Here is a 21,010-nt window from a genome sequence, read left to right as displayed (position 1 = left end):
TATGTTGCCCAGGGAAGCTGTGTCTGCCCCATCCCTGGAAATATTCAAGGTTAGTTTGGACTGGGCTTGGAGCAACCTGGTCTAGTGGAAGATATCCCTGCCCATGGCAGGAAGATTGGAACAAGGTGGTCTTTAAGGTCCCTTCTAATCCTTTCTGTGATTCTATGATTTAAGTGCTTCATTTTGGCATTATCCTTTGATCTGTATATTGTGATGCTTTAAAACACTCACAAAGTTATGAAACAAAACTGCAATGAACTAACAAATGTTCATTTATTATGCAGAATGTTTTGAAAACTATTATTTTTTTTCCATCTAGCTTGACTGTTCCAAAGGCACCTGTGTTTCCCATGGAATGGCAATTCCAAGTGTCTTATAGCTCGCTTGGTTGCAATGGGAGAGTGATGCTGACAGTCCCTGTAGATGCAGCTGAAAATCTGGCTTCCATTTGTAATGAGAAATGACACTGTCAGTCATTCCACTCCTGCCAATGAGGACAAAATCCTTCCAAAAGACTTTTGGCAGGGAGCTGGGTGTCTCTCCCAGGTGCTCCTGGCTCTGAGCACCTCGCTCTGGAGCGGATCAGGGCTGTATCCCACAGCCGGGGAGCCCGCAGGCACCATCGAGCTCCAGCTCATGATTCAGCCTCTGGCCTTGCAAAGCTTACAGATGTGCCTAATTTCCTTAAACAAACGCAGCACAGCTCGCCTTCAGTGCACATGCTGGGCTCTCAAAATCATTTAATGGGATGCGGGTGCTTCCCGGGGAGTCTGGCGGTGGGCGGGAGCCACGACTTGTTGCTGCGTTCTAGGAAGTCAGCGTGCAGATTCCCAGACGGATATTTTATTTAGTTAGCAAAGCCACTAAAAGCCGTTTACTGCTTTTCATAGAGGCAGACTCTTGCTTTTCATGCTTTATTTGGCTGCACGAAAGGGCCAAGCCGCTGCGTGCGGAGAGGGAGGTGGGGGAATCCCATCCCTCTCCCCCTGCTCTCCCTCCCCTTCCTTATCCCTCCTGACGTCTGGGAATTGAAATCTTTAATCGCGCCGAGGAGCGGACGAGGCGCCAGGGCAGCTTCTCCCACAATTTAAGAATGTAGCTGGATTCCCGCAGCTCCCGGCTGACTCCAGGGGAAGCCGCGCCGCTCCGCAGAGGTCTGTGGCTCGTTCCCCTTTGGGGCTCGGTTCGCAGGGATGCTCAGGAGGGGCTGTGCTGTTTTGGGGCGTGTGTGGGGATCCCAAGCAGGGAACTTCTGCAGGGTTTTGCTCTCCGGGAAACTTAGAGCTGGTGCAGCTGAGCTCGGGGCAGCACTGCCGATGTCACACAGGGGTGACAGGTCTCATCCTCTCTCTTACTGTGAAGTGGCTTCGAGGCTCACATTCCCTGCCAGTCGGTCTAAATACTGCCAGGACTACTTTGGCAATTCTTTAGGAGTGATGGCTGTGAGAAATGCACTTTTGCCTGCTGGTTTGATTTTTTTTTTCATTCTATTTTTGGTTAATAGTACAAAACTGCAGGAAATGGTTGCCAGAAAGGACAGTGGGAAGGGTTTGCTATCTGTGTGAGTTTTTCCCACCTGGAGGTGTGAGTGGGTCGGTATCAAGTTGAAGTTACTCAGCCTGATGAGTTGGGAGTGTTGCAAATGTTCAACCTAGAAGTGAAACTTATTCCTGGCTTTTTGAGGCTGGTGCTGGGATAATTGAGACTTTTTGTTGATTAGTGGAACTGAAATACAGGAACTTTCCAGGAGAGAACAGAAAGGGGTTGATGAATGTGTTTTTTTTAGTCTGGTTTAGGTCCTTCTACCAGCAAAGCACTCAGGGAATGTGGGACAGATTTATTCCCTGCAGTTGGCTGCCTGCAGGGCTGTCCCCAGTGCTGCTCGTGTGTCCGGCAGCGAGTGGGACACGAGGTGACATTGCTTCTGCCAGCACTTCTGTGCAGAGACAGTGATGACCTCTGGGATGAGAAAACATCCCCAAACTGTGGCTGTGGAGAGCAGAAATTATTCACAGTGCCCCCAAATCCTCACCTTTAGTTGTGCTGCTTTAAGTAAGTGGCGGGAATTTTTTGCTCTGATCTTTTTTTTCTTTAAATAAAGTGAGTACTTATAAAATTTCCCGTACAAATAAGGGGATCTCTGGCCGCACTAACCTCCAAATCCTCTCTGAGCACACAGCTGGGGCAAGTGGAAACTGGTGTGTCCCACACACACACCTATTTTCCAGGCCCTGGAAATACTGACCACATGCTCCATGTGTTGCTGTCTCCAAATTCCTTCCCTGAGGGTAAGTAACAGGAGAGAGGCTCTCTGCCTGCCAACAGGCTGGTGTCACTGTGGTCCCCTGAGTCCCAGGGTCCACAGCTCAGCCTGGCTGGATGTTGGCACAAGCGATGGCAGAAATGGATAGGGAGGGACCATAGAGCCCTGGAGTGAGGGCTTGGGACCTGGCAGGTGACCTGTGCAGAGAAGTTCTGCAGAGAGGGTAGGAGAGAGCTCCTCCAGCTGTGTGTCTTCCACCATTTCAAACAGGTGCATTTGTTATTTGTGATTTAAAGGGAGGAAAATGAATGTTGGAGAAGAGGTTGAATAGTGATGGATTTGCCTCTGAATTTTTTGCTCTTCACTTTAGTTACAGTAAAGATCCACACCCTGAGGACAAACTGTATCCAGCCTGGGTTAACCCCTGGTTTACTGTGAGTGTGGTGAGGCCCTGGCACAGGTTGTCCAGAGGAGTTGTGGCTGCCCCAGCTCTGGAAGTGTCCAAGGCCAGGTTGGACAGGGCTTGGAGCAACCTGGGACAGTGGAAGGTGTCCCTACTGCTGGAACAAGATGAACTTTAAGGTCCCTTCTGGCCCAAACCATTCTGTGATTACATGATAATATTTAACTCATCTTTACCATCAGGTGGAAGCTCAAGCCTTCAGGGCAAACAGAGCCTGCAATAAACCCAGATCAGTGCAGGCTGGAGGAGCCCACAGGCTTAATTTTCCGGACTTCAGATTCCATGTAACTCTGGTTAACATGAAAAGATAATACACAATCCAGTAGTTTTGCCAGAGTTTGGCATCTCATTTGCCAGCAGAGCCACGGGGAATTTGCAAGGCAATCAAAGGCAGTTTGGTGGCATTGCAAAAGGGCACAAATGAACTTTCAATTCAGGGATTTTTTTTAAAGAATGCCTGCTTCTTGCTGCTGTTTGGCACATGCATCTCTGAAGCCAGGGCAGGCTTTGTTTTTCTGGAGCTGATAGTCAGAATCCCAAACCCCCCCGTAAAATGTTTGCTGTTTTTTATAAGCAATGACCTCATTAGCTGGAAAAATAAAGCAACTGTTTCCCATGGCTAAAGGCTTTGGTTACACTGCAGTTGTTCCATATAACCTGATCTTCAATCAAAAAAAAAAAAAAAATCACAGGCAGAGTAGGGCGGTTAACAACTCCCTGTTATAACTTGCATATTTTTCCACTCATTCTTCCAGCAATTCAGAACTGATTTAAACCCCAGGAGATCATGGCTGGGTCACTCACGTGTGTATTTATTTTTCCTTGAAACTGCTACAAAGTTGACGTGTTTGAGGGGAAATAGACATTTGCCAGGAGCCTTTAAATACCTGTCCATCAAAATGAATAGAAGTGAAATGTCACTGCAGACGGCAGTGGAGGAAGCGGGTGCATGGTCTGGTTCTGCCAAAAGCAATAAGGCTGAAATGTGGAGCACAGAAATGACAGATGCCAATGATGCACTGCAAAAGGCCAACAACGTGTGTTTAAGACCTGGTTTATTGAGATCAAGACAAGGGGGAGGCACTGTTTCCACCAGGGTCGTTGGATGCTGACCTGACATTTCTGACTAAACTGAGTAACAAGGAAATCCAGGCCAGCAAAACAGGTGCAGGTGCTCGAGGTCTGTGGTCCAGGGCTGGCTGTCCTTAGCCAGCCAGCTTTGTCCGTGCTGCAGAGATTGTTCCTGAGCCAAACTGATCCTCTGCCACGATCAGGTCTGTAACTGCCTCTGCTTTCAGCCTGTTCAGGTGAACAAGTTAAAGCAAGACTATCCCAACCAGTCCCAAATGTAACTTCCTTGGGAACTCCACTGTGAGATAAGAAGCAAACCTCTTCTTTGTAAACTGTTGACATACAATCTCCATTCAGTCTGTGGACCCCTCCTGCTGCAGAAGTGCTTTATCCCAGCCACTGAGGTGTGAGGAGCTTGGCTGACAGTGAGTGCTCCTCTAAAGGCTTTTCCCCTTATGATCAGTGCCTGCATGGCAGGGACATGAGAAAGGTGCTGTCTGTATACCTGTTATGATTTTGGTCATGATAATCACAATTAATTACTTCTGTACAATTTAAAACAGAAGTTACTCTGGAATCTGTCTGTCCAATCATTTGCCAGTGTTGCTAATTTCCATGATCAGAGCAGAACCCAGCACTTAAGAGTGCCACTGTTGAGATCAGAGCAGTTCCCAGCTCCAGGACCAAGCAGGCTGAGGAGTGCTCGGGAAAAGCCCACTCCCCCTCAGGTTTATAAACACAATTTAGTTCAAGGCAATGAACAGCTATACTGGAGACACCAAGAAGATAAAATAATACATAAGAATTGCAGGAAGATTCACGTGTGATTTTCCATCCGCCCTTTCAGTGCTGTCAGTGATGCCCAGAGCTGCAGATCTCAGCTTGTGGTGCCTTAAGTGAGGACTGCAAAAAACTGGATTTTGATATGGTGAAATATAACTTTTACTTCTCCCTCCTGATATCTGCCCTCTTGTAGGTCCTGGTCATCATGCTGATTCACACTTGGTTCTTTTTTGCCTGCCTGCCTGTGCTGAGCCATGTCTGGGGACGAGTGGGCCAAGGTAAGGAGCCTGCCTGCCCTTGCCCCCAAGTTTTTTCTGTCCCCTGGGATAGCCCAGCCCTTGCCCAAGCCCTGGGCACTGGCAGTGGCACCACTGCAAGGGACATTCCCAAGGACATGCAGGATTTTGGGGGCTTGCTGTGCTCTGGTGTCTGCTGGTGAAGCTATTCCCACGCTTGAAGAGCAATGAGAGATCAAGGGGCCCATCTGGGGAGAGCACCTCGATCCCTCCCCACCCTGCAGAGCCTGTCCTCAGCACTGGCAGCAGTTCAACGTGCCACTCCCTCCCACCAGGGATACATTTCAGCCTGTGCAAGCAATGAAGGGGCTTATGTGATCTGCAGATGGAGCTTGAGATACAGGAAGGAAAAGGGGGGTGCCTCTCTCAGTCACTGCCTCTCTCCTGGTGCTTTGGATGCCTATGGTGACATGTGATGCAACATCTGGATAAGAAAACAAGAGTTGCCTTCCTCCTGCAACACATTTTGCTCACGTAGTGCCACAAGTGATCAGAACTTACCTATAGCACCTCACCACTGCCCTTCTGATGTGGAAGAACCACCTTCACATTATATTTGAACCCTGTGTGGAATTGGTGACCACAAATGTTTCTAGGGAGGTGATGGTGCTGCAGAGTTGGGACAGATGTGTCTCTGTGTTGTGTTATCTTCCAGACCAGGCTCTGCAGTTAAGCCTGGGCTTAACTCCCTGTCAGCTGGAGAGCAAGGTTACAGCATCAAATGGTGCACATCCAACACAGGGCAAGGAAACAGTGAAGCTTTCATGGCACTGGGGATCATTTGCATCCAGCACATAATGGCGCTTTAGAAGATGTTGTCCTTTCTGGTCTGCCTGGGGAAATTCTTGTCTTTTTAGCTTCTGGGCTCCTAGAGTGATGGCCAAGGAGCTGGACCACACTTGGCCAAAAGCAGACAGCTCCATGTTTAATCTAACTGTGAATTCCCCTCATTGTTCCATGATCTTTTACCATTTCTCTTAGGCACGATTCTGGGATTTGCTTTTTTCCCCTCACCCCTCTTTCCCAAGTTTTCTTTCTTCCCCTTCAGATTTGCCTGGGGTGAGATGTGAATCTGAGCTTTGTTTCCCCAAAATAGTTATCTGTTTGTTGGGCAGCCTGCAGGAAGCCTCTGTGAGGAAAGGTTAAGGCACAGATGTGGGGCTGAGACAAGCAAGTCCTCACTGCAGGCTCTCACTGCTTTCCTGGGCAGTGACTTCACAGCAAGGATGTCAGGAGGTGTCTGGACATCATGGAAAGCGAGACTGGGGACTTGAGGAGTCCTGAGTAACAGTTTGGCAGCACTGAGTCGACTCTCCAGGTCACCCCAAGCTTTTATTTTATGAGTTATGGTAAAGAGGCTGGTAACAGCTGCAAATGATGTGGGAGGGCACTTGAGTGCAGATGCTTATAGTGTGCTCACTCACTGCAAATTAGGGCATCCTGCTGGAAAGGCAGCTCTGGGCACAGTGTCAGAAGGAGGGGAGAGAAATCTGCTGAGTTGCCATCTTACATCCAGCCGAGTGAAAAAGTTTCATATGGTGGCATTTGTACGACAGGAATCATTGATTCAAAGAGTGACACATGAGCTCAGACATCTAGCTGGGGTTTAACAGATAGCTGTGAAATCTGGAGATGATAAGGCAATGTGCTCTTTCTTCTTTTTGCCTCCTTGTCTGCTACTATTTTTTTCCTTGGGATTTGTCATTTGGTTTGCAGCTCCCTGCAGCAAACTGATACAAGCTGGTGCCTATGAGTTATGGTCCTGCCAGGAACTGTTATTTACACTTTATCAGGTTTTCTTTCTTTCCTTTTTTTCTTTTTTTTTTTTTTTTTTTTTTTTTTACCTTCTCTCCAAACCCTGCTGGTCCTTGGAGCTGCTGCTGAAATGATCTCTCTGCAGAAGCATGGGATCCATCACCTTGGGAATTTCTGTATTTCTCAGCAGCCCAAGCCCCTTGAAGAGCCTCACTGAGCCCCCTTATCTGTTTCCTGCCCTCCCATTTCAGATGTTTGCACTGAACACACTTGCTGAAACAAAACACTTCGCAGGAAAGCTCCTGGGGGAGTCCTCCAAGGTGTGAGGGGTGCAGAGAAAGCTCCTACCTCTGTGGGGGGCTGTTTTTCCTGTTTTCAGAGGTATAAAATGAGGACTCCTTTGAGTGCCTGAGAAACTCCTTTTTGCATGGGTGGAGGATACAGGTCTGCAGAGGTGCAGGGGAACTGCAGGAGCTGCTGTGCAGCCTCAGGGGATAGTGAGGACTTGGGTGGGATGGTGGAGGCTTCCTTTGCACTGCTGCTGTTCCCAGGTCCTTAGAGGAGACAGCACATGTGGTGTTTTGTGGGTGTATACACAGAGGGAGGAATTGCATCCATAACAGCATGGACACGTCTCCTCCTCCCCAGGGTCAGGCCGGCTGAAGCTCACTGTCCTCTCGGAAGACAGGCTCCAGATGAAGTGGAAAGAGACTGAAGGGAACATCAGTGGCTACAAAGTTCGGGTAAAGCCCATGGCAGGTATGAGCTGAGACACTGGACATCAGCAGAGATCTGTGTATGAATGAGGGACTGATATCCACGTTTTTTTTCTGGTGGAAAACAGGACCTAAGTAGGAGCATTATTTAGACCTTAAGGTGATAGAAAGAAGTCAGAGGGAATTGTCCACAGCTTGTTCTAGTTCCAAGTGTTGATTGCCTACATCAAAACTTTTCTCTGGGCTGTACCTGTAGTACAGACAAGAAGTCTTTCTTTCATGGTCACCATGGGAGCAGTCCATAGTCCCTCTGCCACTCATTCACAAGAGAGAGATGAAATTCAGCTCTCTTCACCCTGGGGGAAAGGATTAGCCAGAAAGTGCTGTTCTTTGGGACTGTGTGATAAAAAAGATGAGGAAAGGTTCATTGCCTGATTCTTCTGTGAGAGCTCCCAACTCTGCCACCACTTGCACAGACACAGGATGGGAAGTCTTTGACTCTGTGTGCGTGGGGAGGCTCATCCCCTGGCTCCCTACCCCTACTCCATGATTCCAGATGCTGAAACTGGTGGTGTTGGAAGGACAGGACATCCCTCAGCAGAGAGCAATGGTTGGAGGCAACCTTAGTCCTGGCTGGCATCTGGTTTCCTGTTGCTGAGGCTTTCCCAGCGAGCAGAAGAAGGGAGCTGCCAGGCAGGATTGCGGCACAGCTCCTGTGATCATCCACCCGCTTTTAGCTCAGCCCCCACCTGTTTCCCCAGCTGGAGCAGGAGGTTTCTCATTCCTTCCCTGTTCCTCCCCACAGCCTCAGCTCAGCAGAGAACATCCTGGGAATGCAGAGCATCCTGGGAATGCAGGGAATCCCCACTGGCTCTCCCAGCACATGCCTGAGGCTTTCCCTCTTTGGCTGGGGAGTCTCCAGCCCTAGGCACAAGCACAGGGATGGTGGGGTCAGGAACACATCCATCTCCATAATTTAAAGCTTGTAGACTTCTCCCAATCAGAGGGGTTTAGGGAGCTGGTGTGACCCTCTCTGTTTTGTGTAGCAAAGAGCCTGTGGGGCAGCAATTGCTGCCTTGCTCCATCTGCTCACTGCCCTGCCAACACAGAAACACCCCAGTTCTTGAGTGGCCAAGACATCACAGTCCCAGGACAGGTTCCAACAGCATGGGACATCACTGTGAAGTGGTCTGGAGGCAGTGCCAGCCTCAGAAATGAGCTGTCTCCTGCAGAGAGCAACTGCCCTTAGAGAGTTGGGGCAAAGATAGCACAGTGAGAGTGTCTGGGATAAGTAAGATGAGTCCCAAGTGCCAGAATGACCTCCAGAGACACCAAGTCACTTCCTCATTTTGTCACATATGACCTCAATCAGTTGGATGTTTTCATAAGTAGTAGCCAGTTTTTACCCTCTCAAGACCAGCTTTTCACTCAAATACTCCTTGGGAAGTTGGCCAGAGTTGCAGTAATACTGGATGGGAACTGGCTTTCCATTTTGGGCACATATAAGGGATTTAAAAAAACCCACCTAAATCTTCTCAACTCTACAGAGAGAAAAAGAGTAAAAATCAGAGATCCTCAAAATTTAAGGAATAAATAAGAGTTGACTGCAGTCCCTAGGCAGAACATTCCCTGCATTTCAGCGATGCTTTCACTACTGTCAGCTTAAATTTAAGCTCCAACAGGCTCTCAACTGTGGCTTCATCCCACCTCAGGGGACTCAGAGCAAGAAGTCATGCTGAAAACCAAGACTCCCAAAGCCACAGTGGGAGGGCTGAGCCCTACCAAGGAATACACACTGCAGGTCTACGTGCTCAACGGCTCCCAGGAAGCCCTGTTTGCCAAAAGGAAATTTGTGAGTAAGTGGAGAGGGCTACATTTTACCATTCAGAGAGCTCCTGAGGCTCTTGGGGATGTGGTTCCTCTGAGCTCATCCTCTGGCATATTCCCTGTAGACTGTATGGCAATCACAAAGCTCTTTTGGTTGGAAGGTTAGAAAGGGAGATGGTGAAGACTCAGGGGATGAGGGATGGACTGTGACTCACAGACCTGTCTAGATGGACACTTTCTCTGTTTTTGGTCTTTCCACAGTAGAGGAACTAAAAAATGCATCCCAGACCAGAAGTAACAGAAGAAACACAGGAGCTGCATCAGGAAAGAATCTCACCTCTTTGGGCAGCTCGGCAGCTGAGCACAGTGAGGTGGCAGAGGCCACTCCACCACCCCTGAACACTGTCTTGACACAGACAGGTGGGTGCTCTGACCATCCTGGAGTCACATTGGCTTGATTTTGAGTCATGGCCTGTGCCCTGCTGCCATGGCTAGAGCATTGAGCTCAGATATCCCTAAAACCAATCCTACCCTTTTCCTGCTTTACCTACTGCATCAGAGACATTCATTAGTGAGACATGCTAGACAATGGGATTTTTCTCTCTGGAGCACAGCAAAGGACAGAGCTGAAAAGAAAAGGCAGAAGGGGGTTCAGCCAAAGGGCTCAGGAGAAACCACAAGACACCAGCCCAGTGTGGAGGCCGGAGTGACAGAAGCAACATCAGGAACCCCAAAATCGTCCCCGCGCACTCCTGTGAACTCAGAGCGAGAGTCCCTGGGAAAGGAAAAACCCACAAAGGATTCATCGAGGCGAGGTGAGAAGGGTTTCAAACATGTCTTGCTCCTTCTTCCCTGCTGTTTTCCCTAACGCTCGTTGAATACAAGCTTTCTATCCCACTCTCTACCCACAAGATTTTGAAGAGTACAGTCCTGCTGATGGTGCTTCCAATTACTAGGTCATGCTTTGGGAGATGTCAGGGCTCACTGGAGAAACTGGAGTTCTGTATAACAACTTGGACTTTAGGGAAAGCAGGAGTTGGGCCAAAAATTCCTTCCGGATGATTTAATTTATTGACTTTTATTGATTTGGCATTATTCTCTCTTCATGTTATCATCTCCCCCTGCTTCTGGCAGATTCATGTAAGCATTTGTATTCTTCAGCAGAGCATCCCCAGCCACAGACCTTTCCAAGCCTTCAGAAGGGGAGGAGCACATCAGGGATTTCCTTATCCAACCTGCCCCTCCTTCTGGACTTGTTCCTCATGTTTCACAGATAACTGATCCAGGATGATCCCCCAGATTCAGTTGAGACTGTGATGGCTCACAGCTCTGTTGGAATGGGATGGGCCAGAGCATCCTCTTTTGGTCCCTTTAGACCAGCAGGAATCGACATCTGTGAAATGAGATAGGAGAGGAACCTCTTTAGAGCCTGTTGAATCTTGATGGGGTCATCTCTTTCCCTCCACAAAAGATGGAAAATTCCCTATCCAAGAAATATTCAAGGAAGATGCATTCAATCAGCAACGTGCCCTATCTTATCCCCCCTTAAGCTGCAGGCCTGGGGTGGGGAGAAAGGCAGGGCTGGAGTATCTCTGATGCCAGCAGGTTTTTGTGGAGAGATTGGACTTAATATAAACCCACGAAATAATTATAGCCCACAGGGGATCTCGTGATGGAATGGAATTAAAAATCACCTGCAATTCTTGGAGACTTAGGCTAGATAAAAGGGAAGCACTGGGCTGGGGCTGAGATGGAATGGAGCTGACAGCTTGCAGAGAGCAGTGCCTGGGTTAGCACAGGCTTCCTGACAGCTTTAACCCATTCTTTGCAGAAGTGCAGCTGTGCACCACGCAATTCCTCGGTACTGAGACGGGTTATCCTTGGATCTGTGGCTTTCACAAGATGCTGAGATGTGTCAGACTGGCAGATGGTCCAATCCACCATCCAGACAAAGCCTTGCACAGCAGATTCACTCTTTCTCTTAAAACTGAAGCAGTTTTTCCTCCTTACAATTGCTTCCCTCAATATCAAACCTTTCCCCCCTCAGGTTCCCAGTTCCAGTGTGACACACCTGCAATGACTGATATTGTCCTGCTTGTGGATGGATCCTGGAGCATCGGGCGCAACAATTTCAAGCTCATTAAGGAGTTTCTGAGCAATTTGATTTCCCCATTCAGTATTGCCCAAGACAAGATAAGAGTAGGTAGGACACACTCCTGTTTCCTGACCTTAGGATGTCTGTGTTTGAAGGCGCCTTGGTCTCTTATTCCTGTGGTTATGTGCTCCTCTGAGGAGTTTTTTCCTTTAGGACAGGGTCCTAAAGCTGCTCTTGAAAGCTTTTCCTATCTGGTAGCAAGCTCTGGCCTCTAGCGGTGGTCAAAAATAGCTGCACAGTGAACAGAAGTGATGACTTTGGGCAGCACCAGGTTGGGTGGTGATGCTGAGATACTTTTGGGATTTGCTGCCTACAACAGCTGCCACAACACTGGATACAGTGGCACTGCTGCTCTGGGGCTGCTGTGAATTCAGCTAGGAATGGTGCTGCTTCCAGCTCTGAGTGATACTGACAGTCAGGATGTACATGAAACAGGACTGTGTAAATCCTTCTCACCCCTTGCAGCTGACTAGTTTGACCCCAATTAACTTTGAGACCTTAACAAACACTCCTGATCATCACAACAGGGGTAAGTACCCCTGTACCACGTGGGGTTTGAGGCACAGCTTTGCTGCCTGCATGACAAGGACTGTAGAATCATAGAATATCCTGAGTTGGAAGGGACACACAAGGATTATCAAGTCCAAGTCCTGACCCTGCAAAAGAATCCCAACATGTGCATGAGAGCATTTTCCAACACTTCTTGAGCTCTGACAGGCTTAGGGCCATGACTACCTCCCTGGGGATCCTGATGCAGTGCCTGACTACCCTCTGTGTGAAGAACCTTTTCCTAATATCCAATCTAAACCTCCCCTGAAACAGCTCCATGCCATTTCCTCAGAACCATGCAGAGAAGTGGAGTTAGAAACCCAACCTGCTCACCCCCACTCCCTTTCATTACTTTGTGCCACCTCCCCTGTCCAGGCTGACATCCCCTCCCCAGAGTGCAGCTCCTGCAGCTCACCTTGGCTGCCACAGTGCTGACAGCCCTTGCCTTCCCCAGGGCTGTCCCAGTACAGCAGTGACCCCCGCACAGAGTGGGAGCTGAGCGCCTACTCCACGAGGGAACAGCTGCTGGAGGCCATCAGGAATTTGCGGTACAAGGGCGGCAACACCTTCACAGGTAATTCCATTCACGGGTCTCTGCTGAGCAGTCTGTGCAGGGGAAGCGGTTCCCACGGGACCATGTGCTCTGTGGGGACCAAGGCCATTGTGGAGCAGAGAAAAGAGTAAAGGGGGGCTGCCTGGGAGGCTGTAGCACAACATCCAGCTCTGCTCCTCCCCAGGTCTGGCGCTGACCCATGTCCTGGAGCAGAATCTGAAACCAGACGCTGGTGCCCGGCTGGAGGCTGAGAAGCTGGTAATACTGCTGACTGATGGAAAATCCCAGGATGATGCCAACCTGGCTGCTCAGACCTTGAAGAACCTGGGCATAGAGATATTTGCCATTGGTAAGATCACAGCCATCAGTAAGGACAAAGTCAACCTACTTTTGGTCATCTTCAAATTGAAGATGATGTTCCCTCAACTTTGATAGGAGCATCCTGAGGCTGTAAAACTAAGGTAGTGGGTAAGACCTAATTACATTTTGGCTAAGATGAAAATTAACTCATTTATTCAGCACAGGCAGTGTCTTCAAAGGGTATTTTTTTTTGTTTAGAGAAAGCATTCACATGAGAGATTTCACACCTCCCATCTAAAGACCTTTGGGAGCCCCAGGGACCTGTGCAATAAAAACAATATTCTCGACTGTGGAATTAGGCAAGAGAATATTGTATTGGGGATGGCAGAAGACCTCCAGTATAATTACTGCCTCTCACAACTTCCCACTTCTCTGAATAATAACGTTATCTGCTCTTCACTGTCCAGCAGCAATAACGAGACGCAAAATGGCCTTGAGCAACTCTGTCCTTGATGACTACACAAGTCTGCTAGAGACTAATACATGAGCAATAAAGTTACACAGAAAACTCTCCTAAAGAAGAAGGGCAAAGCTGTTAGGGTAAAGGTCTTGGACTTGAGAAATCAGGCTGGATCCTGGTCTGGCAATGTTACTGCTTGGACAATATTAGGGAACCTGGAATGTAGCACTGGGAAGCAAAATGAGTTGTACTGTGGAGCTTGGTGGGCAGAGGGTTAATCTGGATGAGGAATAGAAGGAAATGGATGGAGGATGCTCTGTGATGGAGAAGTTCTGTTATATAAGCAGGCTCCTTTTTACTCATCCCTGACTCTTGAAATACAATGTGATGCTTGGATGAACAACAGACTCTCTGTGGGGAGTGCTGGCACCTCATAAATATCAAATTGTTGTTTATTCATTCAGTGCTTTGCCCATTTATGCCAACTGCCTCTCAGATTGAAAAATATCTGCCTTCCTGGGAGCACAGCCTGCAAGTGATGAGGAGGCAGGAAAACAGAAGGAGGATTCACTAGACCATCTCCAGGCCCTAAAGACAATCTGAACCCATAGCGCTGAAAGCTCTTCCCAGGCTGGACTGAGGTGGTTGCTGCAGGAAAGCCCAGGGCCACTCAGACACCACCCCTCCACTGGAATGACTGGGAGGCTCTGCTTGGAGAGAAGGGTGATGGTGAACCCATCTCTGGGGGGTCCATCTGCTCGCCTCTGGGGAGTCTCTCAGCCTGGTTCTCTCCCTGGTTGCAGGGGTGAAGAACGCGGACGAGGCAGAGCTGAAGCAAGTGGCCTCGGAGCCGCTGGAGCTCACCGTGTACAACGTGCTGGACTTCCCACTGCTGAGCTCGCTGGTTGGCAAACTCACCCGGGTCCTGTGCACCAGGATCAAAGAGAAGAGCAACAAGGAAACCGCAGGTGAAGTGAAACCTCCTCAGTGAGGGCTGACCCTCCCTCTGCTCACCATCCACCTTCCTTTGCAGTCGGGGTTGACCCTTTCTCATACCTTTCCCTCCATGAGATCCACCACCCATCGTCACCACCTGACTCTTCTCCTTCAGTGCTGATCTCCTTGCTCAGCCCTCTTGCTGCCACATCAATTTCTCTTGTGATTGTTTTCTTCTACAAGACCCTCCAGATGGAGTCCTTCCACCCTTACTCTGCTGCAGAACACCTACTGCCTCTAACATTTCACAGAACTCATCACCTGGAGATGTTTCCATTTTGATACTCTTGGTTTAGGAATCTGCTTTTGGCCAGTGAGCCAATGCAGGCAACGTCCATTCCTACCAGGGGTTTGGACAGCTCTTGGTGGATATAATCACCTAATGACAATAACTGCCCTTACAGGGAAAGGAGAGCTTCTTTTCCCTCTTCCTTTATTATATGGTGTGATAAATGTGTTTTAATCATCCCCTTTTCTGAGTTTCTTCCAACCAAGAGGAGGCAGAAAAAGCAAAAACATCAATGTGAGAATATATTAGGGAAAGTGTACAGAGTAAATGGGGAGATGCGATGAGGAGCTGACAAAACACCTAAACTCTTCCTTCTTTTCTCCACAAGACTTTAAATGGTGGACCTCCAAGGCATTTTCAAGTTAAAATCAAGCAGCCTATTTCTTTCCTTTGCTGGCAAAACAGCTTGTATGAAGAACCACTCCAGATGTTAGGTTAGATTCTCAGGAGAAATATCCTCTATGTATTTCCATCTCCTTCTGCTCTAAGATTGGCCTAAGGAGAATGGGAAAGTCTAACTTTCAAGCACACTTTTATTTTAATTGATTCATCCTCATTAATTTGTATTTGTTTGACGTAAGTACACGTTTTTCAAAGGTGATGATTAGGCCAAAGAAAAATGGGCTTCTCAAAAAAGAAACCAAAATAATTTTTGCTTGTTCATTTTGATAAATTTTTGCGATTGAGGGAAAGGTGGGTCATCTTTTGGATACATGCAAAAACACAGGCTCATGTTGAAAAAATATTCCCAGCACCCAGCAAAATACACAGCCTGTTCTCTACGGAGTATTTATGTTCTCTGTACACCCAGTTTTAAAATATTTATTTCAGAGCAGTTTGGAACAGCTTCTGTACTCTATAGGGAAGGAGGCTGTAAGTTGATTTGAAAAATGTCACTCATATTTATGAGCTGGAAAGTACGTTTGGCATGAGAAGTCTGACTATAAGAAAGTAACTGTGTTTCTGATTCCTAGGCAGCACTGTGAAAGATTTCCCTGTGAACGCAGGTCCCCAGCTGAGCCCAACTGACCTGAAAATATCAGCTGTGACCTCCAAGAGCATGAACTTGACCTGGAGTCCTCCTCTGAGACCACCAAAGAAATACCGGGTTGTGTATTATCCATCCAAGGGTGGTACCCCCAGAGAGGTGAGAGACCTTCCTCTGGATATCTGAGACTGCCACGACTTCCAGATGGTGGCTGGGAATTTAGGTAGACTTGGGTGGACAAAAAGAAGGTGGAGAATTCTTGTGGGACATCTGTTAATTAAATGCACACTGAGTGTAAATATGATGAGGTAATAGGGTGACAAAACAGAAGAGGGAGCAGGATAAATATCAGCTTGCTAGAAATAGTGTGAGCCTTGCTGACGCTGATTTTTCTCTTACACAGTGTTATCCCCTCCCTAAGGCAGGTTTTTTGACTCAAAGAGGACACTCAAGTACAGAGAGCTGTCCGATGATGCTCATCTGTGATGGATATGACTCAGAAAGGCAAATCCAAATTGTTGATGGATTTCCACTGATTTCAGTGAGAGCACAGTTAGAATCTGTTCCTTGGTGTTTGCATAGATCCCAGGCGAGGAACAGGAATCCTTACTTCCTCTTGCCTCCCTATTTTGGGGAGATGCTAGCTTGCATTAATTTCAGAGGGCAACAGAACCGCCACAGAGAAGCCACGCTTGCTAGGGCTGGCCAGTTCAGCCACTCTGCTGCCGGAGAGCATCTGGCACCTCCCTGTGTTGACAGCCCTCCCCTGTGCTTCCAGGTGGTTTTGGATGGAGCAGTCTCCTCTTTGCGGCTTTCCAACCTGACCTCCCACACCGAGTACCTGGTGTCCGTGCTCCCTGTTTACGACACAGTTGTTGGGGATGGGTTGAGAGGCGTCACCTCCACATGTAGGTCGTGAGTAGAGAAGATTATGCTGATGCATGGCTACGAAAGGTGAACAAAGCTCACTCTTAGACCACCTCGGGCTGGAGCCTGACGTGTATTTCCCCCTTCCTCAAATTCAGTCTCTCTACAGCTCTCTGTCCGTGGAGGTGTTCAGAACTCCACTGGACAAGATCCTGAGAGCTGCTCTTTGACCAGCAGATTGGACCACAGATCTTCAGGGGTCCTTCCCTCCTATGTCATTCTGCAGAGCAGCCCACTGATGTGGCAGTAACACACCCTGCTAGGAGTATATTGCAATCCTTGCTGGGTTTTTTTCATCCTTGGTCTCTAAGTGAATTAAACCTATTCTCTGTAAAGCAACTGCTCCACTGTGTTTTAGATGAGGGTTAGGTGTCCACCAGCTTGCAGAAACCGTAGCAAAGCCAGGTCTCCTCTGGGTTTTGAGCTGTTGCAGACCTATAACACTGAAGGTGTCTTTCTGCCTTATTTTTCTCTTCAGTGCCTTTGTCTCCCCCTCGCTCCCTGCGCGTCTCTGAGCTGAGCCACAACAGTATCAGGCTGAGCTGGAAAGCAGCCCAGGGAGCCACACACTACCTGGTGCTCTGCTCTGCAGCCCCTGATGGAGCAGAGGACTATACAGCAGAGGTAGAGTTCATGAGAATAACTATAATATCGTCTTTTCTCTGTTTGGGCTGAGTTCAGTGCTAGTTCTAAACCTTTGTCAACTGGTATTGTGTGGTCACAGAAAAAAAAATGTATCAGAATTATTGCCAGAAACATCTTTCCTAAAAGATCGTTTTTTTATGGTGTGTCTCAGAGTGATTTATAACTGTGAGGGTTTCACATGGGAAATTAAGGCATGGGAGGGATCTGACTGACTCATGGGGCCCTGGAAACCCACGCACTGAACTCACATCTTTGCAGCCCCAAGTGTAATTCCTGTATCCTTGAGGCTGTATATAAATGTCTTTACTGTGTTTATCTTTAAAATGTTCATTGAAAATGTGTTAGGGCGGTTTTTGCTGACATCTGGAAACAGACCTATGACACTGCACATGAATAAAACAATGCTTGATGAATGGAAAACCCTTAGAAACATTTAAGAACTCTTTGTTGTGCATTTTAATGAGTTATCTGAAGTACCTGTAGGCTGAGGATATGAATTTGAAACAAAAAAAAAGGAGTAGGAAGGAACACGTGTTGCCTTTTTGACTTAGATTCCCCCCTGAATGCACAGCAATAGGGGCAATTGCAGAGTGGTTTTCAAAACAGAACAATTAATACTTATACTCTGCTTTCAATGCATAATTGTGGGGGTTTTTTACAAGATGCAGAACGTTTGAAGCAAACGCAACATTTAAAATTGTACTTCAGCATATTGGAATATTTCCACAGTTTCCTGACCTACTCACTGCAAGAGTGCAATGCCCCAGAGCATGCAAAAACCCCATGTCTGCAAAACTAGCGTTAAAACGTTCCCAGCCTTTTATAAACTGTACTTCAGTGTGTGCAGACTCCTAAAAGTCTCTGGGGTGCATCTCTGCAGCGAACAGGCTGCGGGAGGAGAGCTGTGACTGTGCCGTGTTAGCAGCAGATGGCAGCAGCCCGGCTGCTCTGAGGTGCTGGCAGCAGCCAGCTCTTCTGCCAGAGCTTTCCATGTGTCTGAGAAAAGTGGGATCACATCTCTTGCATACCCCCGGTCCACCCAGAACAGCTGCAGCATTTTCATATAAGAGACTCTGGAGGGGAAGCCACATGAGGAGCGACTGAGGTCACTTGGTTACTTCAGCCTGGAGGAGTCTGAGGGGAGCCCTCATCGTGGTGTGCAGCTTCCTCATGAGGGAAGAGAGCACCAACCTCTGCTCTCTGGTGACCAGTGACAGGACCCAAGGCATGAAGCTGTGGCAGGGGAGGTTTAGGTTGGGTATTAGGAAAAGGTGGCTGGCCACTGGAACAGGCTTCCTAGAGAAGTGGTCACAGCCCCAAGCCTGCCAGGATTCAAGGAGCATTTGGACAACACTCTGAGGCATATGATGGGACTCTTGGGGCTGTCCTGTTCAGGGCCAGGTCTTGGATTTTGATGATCCCTGTGCCTCCCTTCCAACTCAGGATATTCTGTAATTCTAAGACCTAAGGTGGAGAAGTCCCCTTAGTGAAACCAAAGGGACCTTGGCCCGTGTTTCTGTAAGATCCTTCTCTGTTAAGTGCATTGACAGGTACCCTAGAGCTGAAGGGTGCCCCAAAACAGCTCTCTGTTGACAGGTGAAGGTGGCCCAGCCCGAGGTGCTGCTGGATGGGCTGTCCCCCAGCACTGAGTACTCCGTGGCGGTGTACGCGATGTACGGGGAAGATGCGAGTGATCCCGCCAGCATCCAGGAAACCACCTGTGAGTGCTGCTGCTGCTTATTGAGTTGTTATTAAACACTTAAGGCAGGAGAGATGTGTTAAATGAGGTGCTTCCCATATTGTGCATGTGGCTTGTAAACATGCTGCCTCTTCCCTGCCTGAGCTTAAGCGAATATTGGTCCCTGAGGGGATCTCTAATTACATGGTGAGCTGTGAAAAAGGAGTGATTTTCCCCTGGTTAAAAAGGACTGCAGAAAAAGTTGTTCCCTGAGGTCTCTTTTGTCTGTGAGAAAAAGAGAATTATTTGGCTGTTTCTCCACCTAAAGCCCAGGTAGCTTTTCACAGCCTCCCAAACGCATGTATGGTAGTGACATAGAGCGATTTTTTTCCCTGCATGGTGAATGAGCTTCTTAGTTCAAGGTAGGATCATCTAAGAACAGTAGGAGGCAAACAGTGGCACTGCCATTGTGCAGCCTGTGAAGCCTGAGAGTGCTGTCAGTAACTGTTGTTGCAGTGGCCTTGAGTCCCCCCAGGTTCCTGAGCTTCTCCGAGCTCAGCCACGCGTCCGTTCGAGTCAGCTGGGAGGCCGCGTCTGCCGCCGTGAGAGCTCACCACGTCACCTATGCTTCTAGCAGAGGGGGCAACACTGGAGAGGTGAGTCCTTGAGGGCTGGGGAAGGAGAAGAAACTTGGGAGGTCAGAAAATGCCTTGTTCTCCTTCCATAGCTCAGGGAGAGCTCATCTGCTGGAAGTGTTTTAACTTTAACTGAAATGGGCACCTCCGATGCAGTTACCACCCACCTGCTGACCTCTCTGCAGCTGTATCCCTGTTCCTCTCCTAATCATAGAATCATAGAATGGTTTGGGTTGGAAGGGACATCCATAATTATCTAGTCCAACTCCCCTGCAGTGAGCAGGGACATCTTCAACTAGATCAGGTTGCTCAGCTCCCTGTCCAATCTGGCCATGAATGTTTCCAGGGGTGGGGCATCCACCACCTCTCTGGGTAACCTGTGCCAGGGTTTTACCACCCTTGTAAAGTAATTTCTACCTTATATCTAGTCTGAATCTTGTAGTCTAAAACCATGACCCCCTATCCTATCACAACAGGCCCTGCTAAAAGGTCTGTTCCTATCTTTCTTATAAGCACCCTTTAAGTATTGAAGGGCTGAAGTAAGGTCTCTCCTCTTCTTCAGGCTGAACAACCCCATCTCTCTCAGCCTGTCTCGTACAAAACTCATACAACTCCTCCACTGCAGGTAGAAGTTCCTGGCACTGCAACATCCACTGTCCTGGGACCTCTGTCCTCCCTCACCCAGTACTTCATCAGTGTCAGATCTGCATATGATGAAGGGGACTCCTTTCCAATTACTGGCAATGTTACCACCTGTAAGTAGGGAATGGAAATACATTTAGTCTCAGTAACAGGTGACAAAGTTGGTTTGTGTGAGTCTTATTAGGGATGTTCTGAGACTGTTCCCAGCAGCTCGTGGCCAAAACCCCTGCATGAAGCACAGATGGCTGCTGTTCTTTGTGTGTGGAATATGTCCAACTGTGTTATGTTCAAAATGAGGTGGAAGGAATAAGGAAAAGGAGCAAATGAAGAAAAGCATAATGTATCACTAGCCTCTGTGTCCTTGAGAGCCCCCCTAGCCTTCTCCCCTTCACAAAACCAATGTGACATGTGTCCTCTCCATAAACAAGATAATCCTTCTTAATTAGGGCTTTAAAAATAATTTACCCCTCTCTGTCCTGATGACTGTTGTCATGTGGGTCTGAAGAAGTGACAGACAGGCTGGTCTCAGACATCTGCTTGGTTGATGTGTTGCTCCCCAGCCATCTGCTCCCCACCTCGGCTCTGACAAGGTGCTGTCAGTGCCCAAACTTCAACTCCTTTTCCTCCTGCATCCCTCAGTAAAGGTCCCCCCGCCGCGCGCTCTGAAGGTCACTGAGCTCTCTGGGAACAGCCTCCGACTGCAGTGGGAAGCTGTCGCTGCCTCTGATGTGGTTGTCTATCAGATCAAGTGGAGCACAGCCAGTGGAGAGAAGCCTCAGGAGGTATGGACCCACACACAGCTCTGGGGAACTGGGTTGGCTTTGTGCCTGATTGATGGCTCTGAACTCACCTACAACAGGGTAGTGTAAAACTGCTCAGGTAAATGCTCTTAAGCAATGGAACAGTTCAGCAGGGTCTGTCCTGGATCTGGCTTTCAGTGGAGCAGTCACCTTTAGTGCTGGAAGCAGAAGGCACAGCAGGGAGGAGTCCTACAGGCTCTGGGAAGATTGCAGAAGTGT

The 21,010-nt window shown here is 48.3% G+C and overlaps 1 protein-coding gene across 2 annotated transcripts in view; it reads left to right on the top strand.

The window, feature by feature from the left end:
• Positions 1–948: 948 nt before the first annotated feature.
• COL20A1 (collagen type XX alpha 1 chain) overlaps positions 949–21,010 on the top strand; it is a 52,439-nt gene continuing 32,377 nt past the window's right edge. The window contains exons 1-17 of one of the 2 annotated variants that reach the window (XM_064674022.1): positions 949–1,154; positions 4,774–4,858; positions 7,280–7,390; positions 9,060–9,203; positions 9,436–9,594; positions 9,789–9,989; positions 11,222–11,377; positions 12,333–12,452; positions 12,616–12,780; positions 13,995–14,159; positions 15,484–15,623; positions 16,243–16,372; positions 16,870–17,015; positions 18,633–18,756; positions 19,231–19,370; positions 19,975–20,104; positions 20,631–20,773. In XM_064674022.1, coding sequence (XP_064530092.1) covers positions 4,786–4,858; positions 7,280–7,390; positions 9,060–9,203; positions 9,436–9,594; positions 9,789–9,989; positions 11,222–11,377; positions 12,333–12,452; positions 12,616–12,780; positions 13,995–14,159; positions 15,484–15,623; positions 16,243–16,372; positions 16,870–17,015; positions 18,633–18,756; positions 19,231–19,370; positions 19,975–20,104; positions 20,631–20,773 — 2,247 coding nt within the window. In that variant the 5' untranslated portion in view covers positions 949–1,154; positions 4,774–4,785. Of the gene's footprint in view, positions 1,155–4,773; positions 4,859–7,279; positions 7,391–9,059; positions 9,204–9,435; positions 9,595–9,788; positions 9,990–11,221; positions 11,378–12,332; positions 12,453–12,615; positions 12,781–13,994; positions 14,160–15,450; positions 15,624–16,242; positions 16,373–16,869; positions 17,016–18,632; positions 18,757–19,230; positions 19,371–19,974; positions 20,105–20,630; positions 20,774–21,010 lie in introns of both variants that reach the window. The other variant, XM_064674021.1, reaches the window with a different exon arrangement.

Source organism: Pseudopipra pipra, chromosome 17 (assembly GCF_036250125.1).
Source record: "Pseudopipra pipra isolate bDixPip1 chromosome 17, bDixPip1.hap1, whole genome shotgun sequence".
NCBI lineage: Eukaryota > Metazoa > Chordata > Aves > Passeriformes > Pipridae > Pseudopipra > Pseudopipra pipra.
The sequence above is the reverse complement of the archived record's forward strand: the minus strand, read 5'-3'. Positions and strand labels throughout refer to the sequence as shown.